The sequence below is a fragment of the Mytilus edulis genome, chromosome 4 (genome assembly GCF_963676685.1).
Source record: "Mytilus edulis chromosome 4, xbMytEdul2.2, whole genome shotgun sequence".
Classification (NCBI taxonomy): domain Eukaryota; kingdom Metazoa; phylum Mollusca; class Bivalvia; order Mytilida; family Mytilidae; genus Mytilus; species Mytilus edulis.
Genome location: NC_092347.1, coordinates 85,538,264 through 85,556,503, shown reverse-complemented (window position 1 = coordinate 85,556,503; position 18,240 = coordinate 85,538,264). Strand labels below are relative to the sequence as shown.

Below are 18,240 nucleotides of genomic sequence, written 5' to 3'. Positions count from 1 at the left end.
TAAAGAAGAGGTAATCATTAGCAAAATGGTTTTTATATAGAATTACCGATAAAATTAAATATCAAGTCAGAAATAGTATACAGTACTATTATGATTGTTTATGTATCAAATTTTTGCTTTGTTTACAGCAGAAAATTTACAAGAAGAACGAAAATTTGACCATTCTTTAATTTAACTGCATATTTCAACATTTATGACTCTTTAAACATTTCATACATAATATTGTCAATTCCATAGTATACAAGGAATTGATATGTAAATGGTTTTCACCTTAAAGGTAAAATTATTATAATAAGCATTAAATATAAAATCAGTCATTGGGTTGATGGACAGATCAAATGAACCTGCATATCTAATTACGATCTTTTCTTTTATAATAATTCAATTGGTTAATCATACATGTCAAACCTTTTTTGACAAACATGTTAATAAGGAACAAATTATTGATTGATGTCATAACCTGAACATTTTGCATTGAAAATAAGAATAAAATTAAAATAAATCACATTTACAAGGATATTTGCACAAATAAGCTTTAAAATGATCAAAACTGTCAATTAATAGCATGCAGCAATGACACAATTTTACTGTCCTTGAATGTTCTCAGAATTATGCGTATTTCAGTTTGTAGTAAATGTACTACAATAAACAACTGTAAATATACTAGTATTAATGTACTCAATTATTTGTCAGTCAATAAAAGTTTATGTTTCTTACATATATACTAGTAATTACAATACAATACAGTGACTTTTTTAGTATGCTTTACCATTCAGTATTAAAGGAAAACTATACACAATGTATTTAAACTGCCCATTTTGTCTAAACAAAATTGGTATAATTTAGGCAGTTAGTTTTCTAGACATTATATATATATGTGTGTTTCCCTCTAGATGTCTTTGTATGTTTTTTCTATAAATTGAATTGTTATACTTAAGGCCTTTAGTTTTCTAAACAGTAATATATATACACTTCCCCTCTATATCTCTTTTTTTTTCGGTTTAACTGTAAATTAGTTTGATGTTATACTTATGTGCAACTCTAGGTAGGGTGTTTCGGATGTAAAGACAAACCCTCCAAAAAATACTATAATCAATAAAAATAAAAAAATAAAAAAGGACAATAATGAATATTATGAAATACCTCTAATTGCATTTTGACCATTAAAGAAAGAGCACCATTACTCATGACCCCCAAATAACCCACATCAATGACATCCTGACTAAGGTCATTTATACATAAAACTAAGATATCTCCAAACAAAACTATACATTTACTTTTATCACAATCAAATTATAATACATTGTATGTCAATGTATACTAGAGGTACTTTTTTTTAAAACATGATGAAATGTCCAAGTCATACAATTAACTTTTATGGTACTCATAAATGTTTATATTATAAAGAATAATAATCGTAAATTCAGAAATTATTGCACTTTTATTATTGCGATTTTTGTTTTTAAAGAATGAACAAAAATGCAGCTTTTATTATTGAGATTTGGAGAAAAGCTACACACATGCATTTCACAATAATTTCTGAATTTTCAAAGCAAAACAAATATTACAACATTTAAAATCATAAGTCGAAAAAAAAATGATAACGCCGTGGCTAAAAACCAACAGACAAACAATAGTCCACAAAACACAACATAGATAAACAAAAAACGGTGCAGTAGAAACCCCATCAAAAACTGGGGGTGATCACAGGTGCTTCTAAAGGGTAAGCAGGTCCTGCTACACATGTGGCACCATTTGTTTTACGTTTCATTAGTGGATGGAAAGAGGTTCAGGGTCATGCTTTTTAATTATGTTCATGATAAAATGACAATATGAATAAAAGAAAATGTGAGGTAATTGTCAATGTTTAGAAAAAACAAAATTATATTAAATAAATAAAAGACAACTTGAGATTAATATATGATAGTATGATATCTACACTTATACTGAATCCTTACAATCAAGGACTGTGACAGCTTTAATCCAAAACTCTCAACATCAGCTGTGCATTGAAAGACACAGAAGCAGTTACTGCAGTCAACTTGCTAAAAGGGTCACCTCTTGTAATCAGATGTTTTTCATGTTAGTTCATCCTTTTCATGTCCCATTGTACTTATATCTATGCATTTTGAACCTATTCATAGGTCACATCACAGGATTGGATGCGAATTTAATTTTTTTTTGCTTGTAATTACGTGATTATAAGTGCTTACGTAAGCCACATAATGTATTGTCTAAATCACTTACATTACAAATACAGTTTGTACTATTTCATTATTTGATGAATAGTTTCATTATCTTGAATGATTGTTAAAAATACGACAACTCCTTTTATCTGGTTAAATCTATTCCAGTTTTTGGGGTTTTTTTTTACAACTTATTGTACTTTACCACTCAGAACAACAAATCACTAATCATCTGACCACATGTACTGATAGGTTTACTTGTACTACAATATTATGATTGAAACAATGAAATACAAACAAAAACACTCAGTGTTAAATTGACAAGTATTAGTAACAATCTAATAAAAAAATCCTTCCTTTTATATTTGTTATAAACCAAACATACCTGTAAAATGTAAACAGATAAAATTTGATAAAAACATTGAATTAAGGTAGATGGAGTGTCTTAGTTATAATCCATAGAATTTTTTAATAATTTGCCAAAATGTAGTTTATATCATGCTTTTTAAAAAAAATTAATAAAAAGAATGGGTCATGGGCCTTATTTTCACTCTACATGGTGTCCAAAATTGACAGATTTTGTAAAGATTATGCAAGAAAAACCAAATTTTCTGCAATAAAAGGTAAACTACACCATAGAATTTTGAGATAACATAGAAGATATCTTTAATAGTGTCACTTTCAGTTAAGAAAAAAAAGAAATGAGGTCACCAGACCCGTTTTCTTGCTAAATTATAAAATAGGTAAATTCCTAACACATTCTATTGTAAAAGTACCTTAATCTGAATTATCTGCCCTTGCATTTGAGTTGCCTCCGCTTATGTGGCAAAGTTGGAAAAAATTTAATTTAACAAAAGTTTTCTGTTTTTTGTAAAATACAACTATAAATATGATAAAACATGTCATTTTCTATATTGAAATGAAGTTTTTACACATGAATTACCTACTACTCTAAAAATTTGCACATTCTATTAAAGATCTAGACCTTGTTTTCTGGTATTTCAAAATCCAAGATGGAGGAAGACACCCTATCTACCTTAAAAGAGAAAAATATAAACCAATGTCTTAAACTTACAGAAATATTGGAAATTAAATTATAGATATGACAAATTAATCATTGTAGCATCAAAAAGGTATTCAGTTAAACTAAGGGTTTGGCTCACAAAATGTTACCCTTAGCCCTTTGTAAAGTTCATGACTGCATTATATGGTTCTTTAAAATTTCATTGGAGGTTAAAAGGAGAAGCGCAGACAAATCTGTACAGTTAGATGCATATATAATATGGTTCATGTCAGGCCAAAGAAAACCCCAAAAATGGTTTAGATCAAGAACTGAAATAAGAAGTGTAAAAGTACTTCATTTGTGGATACTTCTGTGAAAGTTTCACAAAAGATGTGGTTCAGAAGCAGTAGACACAAAAGCAGGATGGAAGGAAAATCTCATCCCATCACTATTTAGCCCCTTTCAGAAAGCAAAGGTATAATAATTAAATTGGTAATTGGTATTTCTTGGTTTACTTTTTATTCACCTGTTTATGTCAATCATGTCAATGTTGTTTTATTTTCGCTAATTACTTCTTCTTACACGTGTCTTACGTTTCCATGTACTGGTAAACAATTTAATCACTAGATATCTTTAGACTTTTATTCAGTGTGACTATCTGACCCATAAAATACAATGATAAATTAAGAACAAGCATAGTTCGTTATAAAATTATCATTTTTTTCCAAATTATAGTGCTCATCAAACATACAAAAACTTAATTTGTCTTTTTCAACTTTTTAAAGGTCAGAGACAGTGCAGTTAAATATACTTATAGCATAAAAATATTATAAATCACAAACAAATTATACAAAAAATAAAACTCTTATGCAGAAAAATAAAAAAAAATCTTTAGGAAGATAATGGATCACTTTTTCTATGTCATAGCAATTTCATCACTTACTATGAAAAATTAAGCTGTCGCGACGAGGAGCTAGGTAAACGGATATTTGCAACAGTAAAATCAAGTTTTACGAAGGCCAAGCTTAAAATACAATACAGTTATCTACATTCTAATACATCATATTAAAATACAAGAGTGCACACACTGAAATGTCTCGCCTTCTTTACTTATCATTGATTTTATGTTGATAGTCCTAAATGTAAAGCTTTATTACAACTGTCACATAAACTTAACATTAACCAAGAAAACCAAACATTGATCAATAAACCATGAGAATGATGTCAAGGTCAGATAAACATGATAAACCATGCCAGGCAGACATGTACAGCTAACAATTCTTCCATACAACAAATATAGTTGACCTATAGCTTATAGTTTAAGAAAAACAGACCAAAACACAAAAACTTAACACTGAGCAATGAACTGTGAGAATGAGGTCAAGGTCAAATAAAATCTGCGCAACTGACATATAGATCATAAAATATTTACATACACCAAATATAGTTGGCCTATTGCTTATTGTATGAGAAAAATAGACCAAAACTCAAAAACTTAACTTTGACCACTGAACCATGAAAATGAGGTCAAGGTCAGATGACACCAACCGGCTAGACATGTACACCTTACAATCATTCCATACACCAAATATAGCATTTAAATCTGCTTTTTAAGTACAAATGTAATAATGCTCCAGTAAAGATCCTTATCAAAAAAAATTGTTAGACAGTCACAAAATATAACAATCCCCTATCTGAGACATGGTATTTTGCCCCCATGCTTATTGCTATTGTAATCTGCCCCTACCATGGAAAATTGAACCCCTCTTGTAGCTACAAGACTTATTTTAAAGAAAACATGCAGTATTTTTTTCCATAAGGGTTTCAATATTGAATGTTAAAAATAAGACCAACAATGAAAAATGACCTTTATGACTTTTATACAGGAGCAGGATCAAAATGCCTTGTTCTATAAACAGCTCTGTGGTTCCCAAAAACAAAAAAATTGTAAGAAACCTTTAGTCCTGGTGACCTAAAAATGACTGAAAATGTAATTTAAATTCTGGGCTAGAATAACCCTAATTGGTTATTATGATAAATATTATTATAATAAAGACAATATTCATCACTTATGATAAATGACATTATAATGAGTGAATATTTATGCATGTTAACATCAATAAAAGTCATAAAAAAATATAATGATGACTTTCTTCTTTTTGTGGAAAATTGTGACAATTTCTGATGAATTGAAATATATTCCTCATCAATCTAACATAGGATTTTCCAGTATATATACCCCTACAGGACACTGATGAGAGCACACAACTTTCCTATCCTACACAAGGTAAGTACTCTTATTGATATGTATTCATTGTCTATGGCATTTGAAAAATATATTTAGGTGCTTCTTATTCTCTTTCTAAATTTTAAAGCTTAGAAAATAATCAAGATTTAAAATGATGCTTCTGATTTATTTTTTGTTAATGATATTTCGTTCAAAATCAAATATAGTTTAATTTGGTTTCTTTTCAAAATTACATGAAGATTTTTGATATAGCATAAGACCTCTTACAGAAATTATAACTTTACAAGGAACAACCACCACCTTTAGGAACCAAAATAAATACCATCTTTAATAAGAGAAAGATTAGATTTCCATTTTTATTTCATACTTAATGTAATATCAACAACTTTTACTCTTACTATTCAACATAATGCTTCTTTGGGTTTTCTCTATCAATATCACAGTTAAATTACTCCTTTGAATATTGTGATCACTTTAAAGAATTTCCAGTGGACATATATTTTGTAAATTACTTTTAAAATGTTATGCCTCTTATCCGACTAAATATTGCCATTTTTAGATGGCTAGTTGAATTTTTGGTATAAATATATGGATATTTCAATATGCAACCACAAAATTATTCCTATGATACTGAAGTACAAACTGTTGCACATCAGAGTTATCCAGTTTCATTGGAATGTGCAATTGCATTATTTCAATTTTATGGAGAGCTGTTATAAATATAATAAATTATGATGAAACTAAACTAACCTGAAAAAGCACAAATTATAATAGTTACAAAATTCCAAATAGCTGTATGTTAATACTCAAAGTAATAATAGTTATTAGAAAAAATCTGGTTGGAAATGCTGACGACATTTATTGCTATTTGTATACCTGGTACTATATATTTCAGGGAATATAAAGGAAAACACATATAAATTCTTTTATTTAGATTCATTTACATTTAAAAATCATAATAACAAATAAGTAAATGAACAACAATATATTTAGATTTTTTGTTCTCAACTGAAAAGATGTTCCTTTTACTTTTACAGTCTAATGAATCTTATTTTTGATAAAAAATAAAGGAAGGAATTTCTGTAGCAAAGTGCAATGGTCTATCTTCCTATAAAACTATAATACCAGGTTTCTCAGTTCTACATTTTTAGAAGAATACTGTTCTATCTAAATACTTTGTATTATGAAGTAGCCTAAGCATTTGTTCACAGGAAGATCACAGTAAAATAGTGTTTAGTGTTGAAATTTCCACATATTTTCAATTTGGTTTTTTCTCTCTCCAAAAAATGATAGGACATTTATATTAGTACCAGTTCTAAGCTCACTAATTTGGTATGATTTGAACTCAATCTTTAAGCAATTCTCAGCAAACCAATGCTTTGAAGTATCTTATAAAATAGAAACATAGGACCTTAGGTATTTATCAGAAAGGGTCGAAAAGAGGCGGGTATGGTTTCAAGTGTGTTTTATTTAAAATAAATATAAAAGTGTACCAATGAACAGACCTACTTTGAAACCAATTGATTGACAGAATTTGATTGACAGAATATGCATAAACTTATGTGAAAGGGGTTCAATCGGAAGTTTTTCCAAGCCTTAGTCTTGTTATTCTTTAATCTGGTAGTTCTGAGTTTTACTGAGGAGATAATTAATATATAGAAACAAAAGACAGCTTTATCTTATTGTACAAAGAGTTCTTATAGATATTTAAGTTTTTTACTTCATTTTTTATTTGCCTTTTCCTAAGATTCACTACAAAAATTCTAAGAGGATATCATGCTACTTGTTTGATGTCTGTTGGTTATTTGTGTCATTAGGGTAAGAAATATTTATTATTTTTTTCCTTAATATTGTATGTTCTCATAAGTTTATACAATCGAAAAATTACAACTGATGTCACTTACATAACCATACATCAAACATGTTATGATTCTGAAAACACCAACTTCAAAAACAACGATGAAACATTGTACCATATTTACATTATATACATATCTACAAAATTATACATATATTTTCAGAGACAACATGCAGTTCTCCATTGCTCTAGGTTTACTACTGGCAGCTGTCTGCACCAATGCCTCATACCTCAAATGTTGGGGTAAAGGCTGTGGTGGATACGGTGGTGGATACGGTGGTGGATATGGAGGTGGCTGGGGAGGTGGATATGGAGGCCTAGGTGGCTGGGGAGGTGGATATGGAGGCATTGGTGGCTGGGGAGGAGGATGGGGCAGAGGAGGATATGGCCTAGGAGGTGGATACGGAGGATGGGGTAAAGGCGGTGGATGGGGTATCGGAGGTGGATATGGAGGATGGGGTCTAGGAGGTGGATATGGAGGATGGGGCAAAGGAGGTGGATGGGGTATCGGAGGTGGATATGGAGGATGGGGTCTAGGAGGTGGATATGGAGGAATCGGAGGTGGATACGGAGGTGGATACGGAGGTGGATACGGAGGTGGATACGGAGCTGTTGTACTTAAAGGAAAAGGATCATACTATTAAATTCAGGAAATCTTCTTCTGTATTGTTTCAGAAGACAAAATGGACACAAATTTAAATTTAATCTTCAAATCACTACATGTAGATATCTAGCAAATAAAAATTAGCTGGCTAACTGTGTTTTTACTTTAAAATTTTAGCCTTTTATACAAATGTTAATTTCATAAACAAAAGTATATATAGACAATACACACCTCTCCCCTTTTTGATGCTCTGGCATGTGCATGAGAATTGTTCTATATATTTGAGAAACCACCACCCCCCACCCCCCACCCCCCGTCCCCCCCCCCAAACCATAGAAAAATCATAAATTTAACACTATGTATGATCTTATGCTAAATGATATACACTTGCAGGACTGAATGTCTATCCAAAAGTTTTCAACTTTCAAAGATACATGTACTTTCTGCCACACCCTCATTGTGTGATTGAACATCCTTCAAAATATTAAAGCTGTATCTTCAAAACTGTAGGAGGAGATAGCCGAACAAACGAAGATCTCTTTAAATACAACTTGTACCAAAATAATGTCTAAGTCCAACTACATGTCATTTTCAGAATATTTATAAGAAATCAAAATCCTGTGGCCATGCTCACCAGTCCCTTATGTGTATGAACATCTTACAAAATATCAAAGTTGTACCTCCAAAAACTGTGGGAGGAGGTAGCCAGACAAACAATTTATCCTAATCTGGATGGACGGATAGACAGACGGATGGACAGGGGTAAATAAATATGGCCCTCAACATTTTGTGAGGCCCTAAAAGAGCTCCTTTTTAACTATTGTTGCAAATTAGTATTTTTTTACCAATATCACATTCATTCATAGCCATTACATTGACATCATAGGATTTTTTTTTATAATTCATCCCTGCACTTAAAGTTCATCAAACGTTTTTTTTATTGTCAATATGTAAGATAAACTGGAAATAATGTTTGTTCTGTAGGGACTTAATCACAATTACTATAATGTCAGAAGTGTTGTTCCTCAATTATAAGAATTTAATTTGCTAAATAATTCATGCAATACCTTCTGCGCCAAAAACTTTTTCATCTACTAGTCAGGAAATTTAAAATCGAAATTTGTCTCTATTATATATAGTCTAGGGCATCTATTCTGACAAGTGGCTAACAGTGCAGACTGGCAATATAGTTGTCAGGGCTTACTCTACTATCCTTATACAGAAACAACACTACTAACTATCTAGTTGAACGTTTACTTCATAATATCAGAGGTGCTAAGGCTACGTCCCACACTGACGTCAACCCCAGATACAAATCAGTAAAACGAGACATCTTAACTCACGCGCTATTCTCAACAATAGTATCATATTATTTCAACCGATTGCTCAACATGGGAAGGGAAGTGACAATGCCCCCAATGTTTGATGACATCATTTATGCTGATTGACCTCTGATAAACCAGTGCAACTCTTTTATAAATAAATTCTCCACAGCTTGGAACAACAGCAGAGGTCGAACCCAGAACAGTTGGGACAAGTATGGACACTACATACAAGCTTGATTATGTGACAGCTCTGAATTTGGATTGTGATTAAAAAGTTGACACAGCATAGGTTTCTGACACAGAAAGAATGTGGTCTAATGAACTTAACAATTTTTTTTTGCTTTTGAGCAATACACTATGCTGTTGAATATTAATCACATCAAAACAAATATTTGAAGAAATTTTCTTTTTAATTTCTGAAATCTGAAATGAGAAAAAAGGTACCCCCCCCCCCCTCCCCCGAATTTTTTTTCACCTACACCTTTCCCTTATTTCAAAAATAATATCAATTCAAATTTCTAATGGAGCTTGCAAGACATACTACTCATTTAAATACATCACAAAGTATTAAAATATAAAATGACATAGTCATGGTTAAAATTAATAGCAATTACTTTTAACTTCTAAAAATAAATTTACAGCTAATGATCATCTCAAGACAATCATAATTTCTTAATTATTTTATGTTTTTAAATCAAAGTATTTGATATTTCTAGAAACAGTTTAAAATATTTCATACTAGAACTAGCAAACAAATAGCAAAGAGTACCAACATTAAACAAATACTAAAGTATGTGTCCATTAACCAGGAAACCCATGCTTTCCCCCTTTTTTGCCCCTAATTCCTAAACAGATTGAGTCATAACTCCACAACTCCAATCCTAACCATCCGTTTGTGGTGTGGAAACTTGTGATACAATTTCAGGCAATTATATACACTGTTCCACAAGTAATTGCCTGGACACTAGAAAAATGCTTATTTGGGCTCATTTTATACCCCTTATTCCTAAACCAAAGGCACCATATTAAACCCCCCAAATTCAATCCCAACCTTCTTTTCCTGCATGGTTTCAAACCTTGTGTTTAAATTTCAAAGATTTATATTTACTTATACTTAAGTTATTGGCAAATTTCCAATTATGCTAAAATTATTGGCAAATTTCCAATTATGCTAAAATTATTGGCAAATTTCCAATTAAACTTAAGTTATTGGCAAATTTCCAATGGAGCTTATTATACTAAAGTTATTGGCAAATTTCCAATGGAGTTTATTAATACTGAAGTTATTGACAAATTTCAAATACACATATTTAAAAGCAGTGTGAAGTAGTTCAAACATTATTTTTGGATTACCTCCCTTACACTGCTTTCAAAATGTCTTAAATGTCCTTTAACCAGAAAAAAAACTTTTTTCCCCTTATTTGCCCCTAATTCATAATAGGTTTGAGCCATAACCCCCAAAGTCAATCCTAACAATTCCTTACTAAAATGGAATCGTGTGGTATAATTTCAGAAAGATTCATACACTTTTAAACAAGTTATAATAATATTTTCTTGACACTACAAAAATGCTTGTTTTTGGCCCCTTTTTGGCCCTTTATTCCTTGACTGTTTGCCCCATAACCATTAAAATAAATCCCAACCTTCTACTTATGGTATTAAACATTGTGGTACAATTTCAGAGCAATTGAAATACTTATACACAACTTATTGTTCTAAAACTAGATAAATGCTTGTGTTGGGCCCCTTTGGGCCCTAATTCCTAAACCTTAGGGACCATAACCCCATAAATAATCCAAACCTTCATTTTGTGGTTATAAACATTGTGTTAAAATTTCATTGATTTATATTTACTTATACCAAAGTTTTTATCCGGAAACCAACTGTCTTCGGAAGACGCTGACCACCAGGTGATACCAATATGCAACCAAAATATTTTAATTTTTGCGGTCCTTTAATAAATGCACCCAAAGCACAGCTTAGAACAACAGCAGAGGTCAAACCCTAAACAGTTGGGGCATGTATGGACACTTCTTTATACAGCTCTGAATTTTGATTGTGATTTAATATTTAACAAATAGAAGTTAAAACGTACACATGAGAGCACTTACAATGCAATTTTCGATGTTATCAATATTTCCAAGGGACATAACTCTTTCAAAAATGATTAATTAGCATTACATGTAGTTTTGAACTTGTCTAATAAAGACATTGCTGACGTAACCTATAACATTAATATGTGTATAACATGTACAGTCAGATAATAGTTTATTTCAATGACAGATCCATGCGTATTGTGATCACCTGATTTTACGAGGAGGGTCATGCTAAGGTCATTTGCATACGGAAAATATGGTGAATTGCTTCCTGGAAGCAAGCAATTAAAAAAAAAGTAAACTTCTTCTAAATGTGGACAAATTAAAGAACTTTCTTCAGAAAAAAAGTATATGTACATAAGTTTTATAATAGAAACTATCCATTTAGTTATAAAAACATCATATGCATCATTTTTTTTAATTTGGGGTTTCATATGACTTTTATTGACTTGATCATTTGTAATACTTAATACCCCTAGTACTGTGTAATTGATTTCGTAGGTTAATTTTTCGTATACAAACCGAGATTACTATGCAATCAGTGATTTTTATCGAAAAATTTCTACTGGTCTGCAGGACCACCAGCTGACAAAATCAACTGGTCTTGGACCACTGGACCAGCACTAATTTCAACCCCTGATCACAAGTAGTTCTTATCAAACTAACTTAAGCAGAAAATGAACAATTGTTGACATTGATTAGATAGGATCTAAATAATACACTATTTTGTAGGAACTATCAAAGGAAGTGATAACTTTTAGATGATATAAATATCAAGTCAGTACCATAAGGTTTTGACTGCATTTCATGCAATCTTTAACCCAAAAATTTACCAAATCAAAATGAGGGTATACCATGGCCAGTAATATGGTAAACAACAAATTATAGAAAAAGACATAAACTGACATTTTATAAGAAAGAATCTATTATTGTCAGTAAAAAGTTCAAAATGTTCAAATGGTGGTCCTGGAAGAAAATCTGCTGGTTCTCACTCATAAATCTATTACAAAATACCAAAATTGTGTCAGCCCTCTTCAAATTTTTTAGGGCAGGACTCAGAACTTCTGACAACCACTTTTTGAGACCTCTGCTGCAATGACTTTAAAGGTACGTCTGAACTGGATAGAAATTCACATGGAATTTGATTCTCCTAACTAACCAACTCACTATACTAACAACAAAAGATCACACTAAAATCATGTGACACTCATATAATTCATTATAACTGAATAATATGTTAAAAGTTTTATGAGATTAATGTTATATGACATTAACCAAACCTACATTGTACAAGATATAGACCCAATAATTACATACATACATATTTTACACAAAATAGTTTCTACTCATAACCATGATAACTGAGACTATGAAAGTAAGTAAAATACTTTGGTAATTTTGTATCAAATGAAAGCTTTCATTGGAATTGAAACTTTTTTTTCATAATAAAAAATATTTTTATGAAATAGGAAAAGGAAGGCATATATTTTTTTTAGATCAGTAGTACCTGTCTAGGAAATTTAAACTTTACACAACAACATTCAAGGTCTATTGCCTTGGTCCTCGTCTAAAAAATTATTTATGTCAGATTTAGCAATAACAAGATAAATCTTAACTATGCTTGAACTGGTACATTACTTAAAACCCAGAATTTTTTATTAAGGTAGACTTTGGCATCTTTATTTCAGGAATTACACAGTTGCCATCGAGTGATCTACTCAATTTACATAAAGGCAGATAACATCATTAATCCTGAAATTAAATTAAATACCTTGCTGGGATATTATGAGCGACTGGTGGCATGCGCCTCTGTCGTTTTGTAGATAAGCCTGGTCCCACCTGACTTTTATTGGTTCTTCTTAGAGTAGCTTGTTGTAAAGCTTGGCATGCATAATCTGCAAGTCTGTTTACCTATAACATATCATTTTACATTGTATTATAATATGGTTGAAATTTGGCAAGTCTATTTACTTACAATATATCAGAATCTTTTATTGCAAACCCAATTGTACCTTTCCATAGATTCATCTGATAGTTACCTGTCCATTTAAACTTTTGGCAGTTCATTTGTCCCATTGAACAAATACAACAGGTATTGTTCTCTGTATAGTTTATCCACTGGGACCTTTAAATTTCTTCTAAGAGAAATCTATCGCTCATTGATTAATCCACCAGAGTAAAATATGTATCTGCTAAACTGATAGAAATTACATGTTTAACATAGAAAAAAACCTGCATGTGATTTTGTGTTTATTATTAATTTATAGGGGATTCGGCCTCTAGCCTCACCCCAATGGATTTTACTAACTCTCTATGGATCTGTAGGGGGTCAGTAGCGAACCATATAACTTATAGTATTGTTATATGTTATAGGGTTTAAATTAAATATTGAGGCAAGTCTAAGTAAATTACATTTTTTCATTTTGACTTCTTAAAACGGATTTTTAAAAAAATTTGGTAGTATTTTTAAATATATATGTACATGTAGCTAGCTATATATAAGTCATTCCTATTACAAATGAATATCCGAAAACTGTCAACCAAAAAAAAGATTGAGTCAAAGAGACAGTTGAAAATTGTAGATAATCCCAATTTCTACATGCCATTACTATATATATTACAACCAAAGATTATAAGAATTAGTCTGTACTTAAAGGGCAATTTATAATGTATTTTAACTTGTGGGTTAACAAATGTTATATATGATTCCATTTGATGCTTCATACTAAATAAACTATCCATAACTCTACATGATATCAACTATTATTTTTATCATAAATGCATTGGATACCGTACATATTATTGTGTGACTTAACTCTTTTTTTTCTCCATAAATTTGGGACATGAAAAAGAATTGGCTCACACCCAGTCAGAAAACTATCACTGTCACTTGATGAAGCTAGAATACTAGATTTGTTTACCTTATTTGTCCACTTGTGTGCATGAATTAACTGACTAGGCAGCTGTGTTCTGTCTGTAGCTGGATCTAATAATACTAAACTAATGTTATTAGAAGTCTGGTGAACTGTAGATGGCAAACTTTGGGAGATCTTTTCCAAGTCACTACAAACATTTTAAAATATTGATAATAAGCATTTGTCAGAATCCATGAAATGTGCAAAATTATTTTATGGCATGCATGTATTGCATGAGGACATACAATGTATCAGCCTCTCTTCATCAGTTATAATTATGGAAATGAATGGAAAACTATATATATATCCTTTTGTTTGAACTTCAAATTATCTATTAGAAGTATTTGTATATATGGATGATCAAACAAGTAGGAACAATAAGATAGTTTTTCTTTGATTACATTGAAGATGACATCATACATGTATATATATGTAACATTCATGACAAGAGGAATAACATCAGCTATGTTTCCATAATCAGATACTTTTTGACTAAAAAAAATAGGCAAAGATTTTTTATTTGCAATATGTAAGACTAATGTCTGTCAAATGTATAAATAAATGGTGGTCATAGTCATTACATTCAACTTCGTTTTACTATTATAATTTTGTAAAAATCAGTATTTAAATAGTTGTTTACATGTTACAATGTCTACATGTATATAGACACCTGCCTAATATTACCTCAATATAAAGATCTTACAGTTATTTGGGAATCTGCAACACTTCACCTTTTGAAATATACAACAATCACTTTTTCTTTGTGGCATCATACATTATCCTTTGTGATGTCAATATTTGATGAAACGCATGCAATGTCCAGCAATGGTGGACAAATACATATAGTAACAAGGTTCATATTGGTCTATCTATGTTGTATACATCAATTTGTGAATTATTGCTGAAAAGTTTATTTGCAAATATCCATAATTATAATCTTAAGGAGGCTCGAGGGTATAAAAATTTCAGAAAAAATTAAACATTTATTTTTCACTACAAATTTTATTTATTACCTTTTGTAGTTGTTACTTTATCATATGGTACAAAAATCATTCAAAACAATCAATTCGTGTTGGCCCCAGATAACATGTAAAATGTGTACATCATTGAAAAAGTTCCAAATTATCTCCCTTTGGTGGAAAAATGCCCTTTTTTGGCTTTAAAATTGAAATATCTTTTTTAACTCATCGGTGACATATATTTTTTAATATAATTTCCATATAAGCTGTACTTAAACTAAATTATTGTAAAATTTGAGCTATTTCTGTAATAAATTTCTTTTTTTATTTTGATATTACCTATATTTCTCCTATTACTTCAACCACCTTTACAAAAATGTATGCTTCTTTCGAAGGCAGATTGTGAGCGCAAATGAACGGTGACCCCACTTTTTTATTTTAATTTTCTATTAACTATAAGATAAAGTTCATTTATAGAAAAATATAGAGAAATCCTATATAAATGATTTAGACCCGCGAACCCCCTTAAGATACAATTAGTTATATCTTTTGAATTGGTAAACACCAATGTCACTTTCAACTTAATATCAGCTGGGGGAAAAGATGCCCATTAAAATCTTCGGAAGATTTCATCTTTCTGAAACACAAAATGCATTTTAGTTTTATATATCTATAATGGATGCCTTAGGCCTTAAATTTTTCCTGCTGTAAACTTTACTCTGAATTCAGTGTAGTTTTTTAGGTGTAAAACAGCCATTCTGCCCATTTCTTAAGATGAACTTCAATTGGCGTAAATTCCCTGCTTAACTGTAGCTTTTGAACATTGGTAATTGGGAAATGAATTACATTGTACATTGTAGTATTGAGCTATAATCCACCAATGCTTAAGGTTCATCATAACAAATGGACAAATATGGCTGTATTTTCACCTCAAAAACTACTCTGTGTATGTGGAAAGTTTTAAGGCCTGGCATCCACTAGATATATTAAATTTAAATTGCATATCAGAAAGATAAAATCGTTTTAGGATTTTGATGGGCATTTTTTTCCTTCCTGCAGAAGGTGTAAAAATAAACTAAGTTGAGATACAACTTTGAGATGCTCCCTCTTGAGGGTAACAAGTGGTGGTTAGTATTGTATTGATTGTCCTTGATTGGCATGGACAATACACCTTATCCCTATTTGTCCGCCATTACTGGATATCACACAGGTTCCCATAAATTTTTGACGCCACAAAACAAAATATCTGACGCGACAATGGAAAAGTGATTGTTGTATGCGTCAAAAGTTCAAGCAGCCGGGTCAGCCAGGATTAGGGATAAGGTGTATAGATATCTACACATCTATAGGTGAGTAAAAGGTAGAAAATGAGTGGACAGTATCAAAAGCAAATTTAGTCCGAGATTACTCTGACGTCCAACGGCTGTTTTGCCAGACAAGCTGGGGCCGTGGGACGTCAGAGCTCGTCCCATATCAAAAAGTGGATATTTGCCCACCCAAAATAGATGCACTGCTTCATTGCTTCTGGTGCCGATTGAGGGCCTTGGAATTATATAAATCGGGCACCAATCTGTTCATTTTTCATTTATCTCTTCATTTATGTAAGTTTCACTTACCTGCCAACCTTTATTTTTACATATTTTAACAGTTTTCACACAGACCCATTGATTTCTGCATTTTGACTTTCATTTTCAAAGATTATCACGGGACCGTGAGAAAACAGTGCAAATGACGATAATGTAACACCTCGTTCATTTACGATGTAAGTTATCTAAATGTCCGAGAGCTTTCGATTGTTATCGTGGTCGGAACTAAATGCTTAATACTGATTTCCTGTAAAGGAGGTGAAAAATCGTGGTTGGCTTCTAAATGTTAAACATCGATCTCTTATAAAGGAGGTGAAAAAATATAAATATTTGCATATTTGAGTCTCGAGGCTTCGAACTCTCTTGTAACTTGACGTCCATTTGAAAGTGAAAGTCAAAATGCAGAAATCGATGGGTCTCTATGAGAACTGTTAAAATATGGAAAAATAAAGGTTGGCAGGCAGGTGAAACTTACATAAATGAAGAGATAAATGAAAAATGAACAGATTGGTGCCCGATTTATATAATTCCAAGGCCCTCAATCGGCACCAGAAGCGACGAAGCAGAGCATCTATTTTGGGTGGGCAAATATCCACTTTTTGATATGGGACGAGCTCTGACGTCCCACGGCCCCAGCTTGTCTGGCAAAACAGCCGTTGGACGTCAGAGTAATCTCGGACTAAAGCAAATTATACAGGGGGTTGTTTTTACACCTTCTGCTTGTATTGCATTTGATACTGTCTAGTCATTGGCAGAACTTTAAAAAAAATCCTAAAAGATAAAGCCAATAAAAACATCATTGTGTCTCAATTTCTTATTTTCAAATGTACATAAAAAATATTCTTTTTTGAAGATAATTTTATTTTCTCAATTGTACCTCAAATTATCATGTATAGATAACAAAGACTTTTGTAGATCTCCAAGCATCTCTTTTTCCTCTTCTTTCGTTGATGTTTGGCCATTTGATAGGTCTGTAAATACTTTAGTAACACTTCCTCTAAGCTTTTGTGTTAATTTTATTGCGTGAATAAGTTTTTCGGCTTCTTGGTCCCCCATTTTTAATGTAAACTGGGTTTCGGCGATCCTTCAGATCATTGAGCTAAGCTAAAAATACATGCCGATTCCAGTTAAAGTTTTTGAGTTACATCGGATTTTTTCAAGCTGAAAATCGATCAAATCTTTATAAATAGTTCCGAACAAAATCCGCGGGAAATGTAATAGTAAACCAAACACCGAAAATAACTCCGATATGATAACTATATATTACAGAACAAAGAGCAATAACCCAGAGGCAAATCCAGAATTTCAGAGTGTACAGATAACAGAATAATGAGAAAAGTGCTTTAAATAAGAAGAATAGAGAAAAAGGCAAACATTATGAAGAATCTGGGCCAAGACGGAATATAGAGAGCAATGGGAGGGTAACATATTAAGAATAGGTAATAATGACCGGCGCTACT

General features: G+C 31.5%; 2 protein-coding genes across 3 annotated transcripts in view; one reads left to right on the top strand and one right to left on the bottom strand.

Moving 5' to 3' along the window:
- LOC139520840 (mediator of RNA polymerase II transcription subunit 27-like) overlaps positions 1-17,908 on the bottom strand; it is a 28,112-nt gene extending 10,204 nt beyond the window's left edge. The window contains exons 1-3 of one of the 2 annotated variants that reach the window (XM_071313830.1): positions 17,658-17,908; positions 14,242-14,383; positions 13,092-13,231 (exon numbers count right to left, since the gene is read on the bottom strand). In XM_071313830.1, coding sequence (XP_071169931.1) covers positions 13,092-13,231; positions 14,242-14,383; positions 17,658-17,836 — 461 coding nt within the window. In that variant the 5' untranslated portion in view covers positions 17,837-17,908. The remainder of the gene's footprint in view (positions 1-13,091; positions 13,232-14,241; positions 14,384-17,657) is intronic. The other variant, XM_071313828.1, reaches the window with a different exon arrangement.
- LOC139518616 (acanthoscurrin-1-like) lies at positions 5,362-7,939 on the top strand. The gene is made up of 2 exons (XM_071310090.1): positions 5,362-5,476; positions 7,459-7,939. Exon 2 carries the CDS (start codon positions 7,466-7,468, stop codon positions 7,937-7,939), a length of 474 nt encoding a protein of 157 aa, XP_071166191.1. The 5' UTR covers positions 5,362-5,476; positions 7,459-7,465.
- Positions 17,909-18,240: the final 332 nt, after the last annotated feature.

Excerpts from the sequence above, each read along its gene's own strand:
- LOC139518616 (XM_071310090.1), top strand. The coding sequence starts at position 7,466 with ATGCAGTTCTCCATTGCTCTAGGTTTACTACTGGCAGCTGTCTGCACC.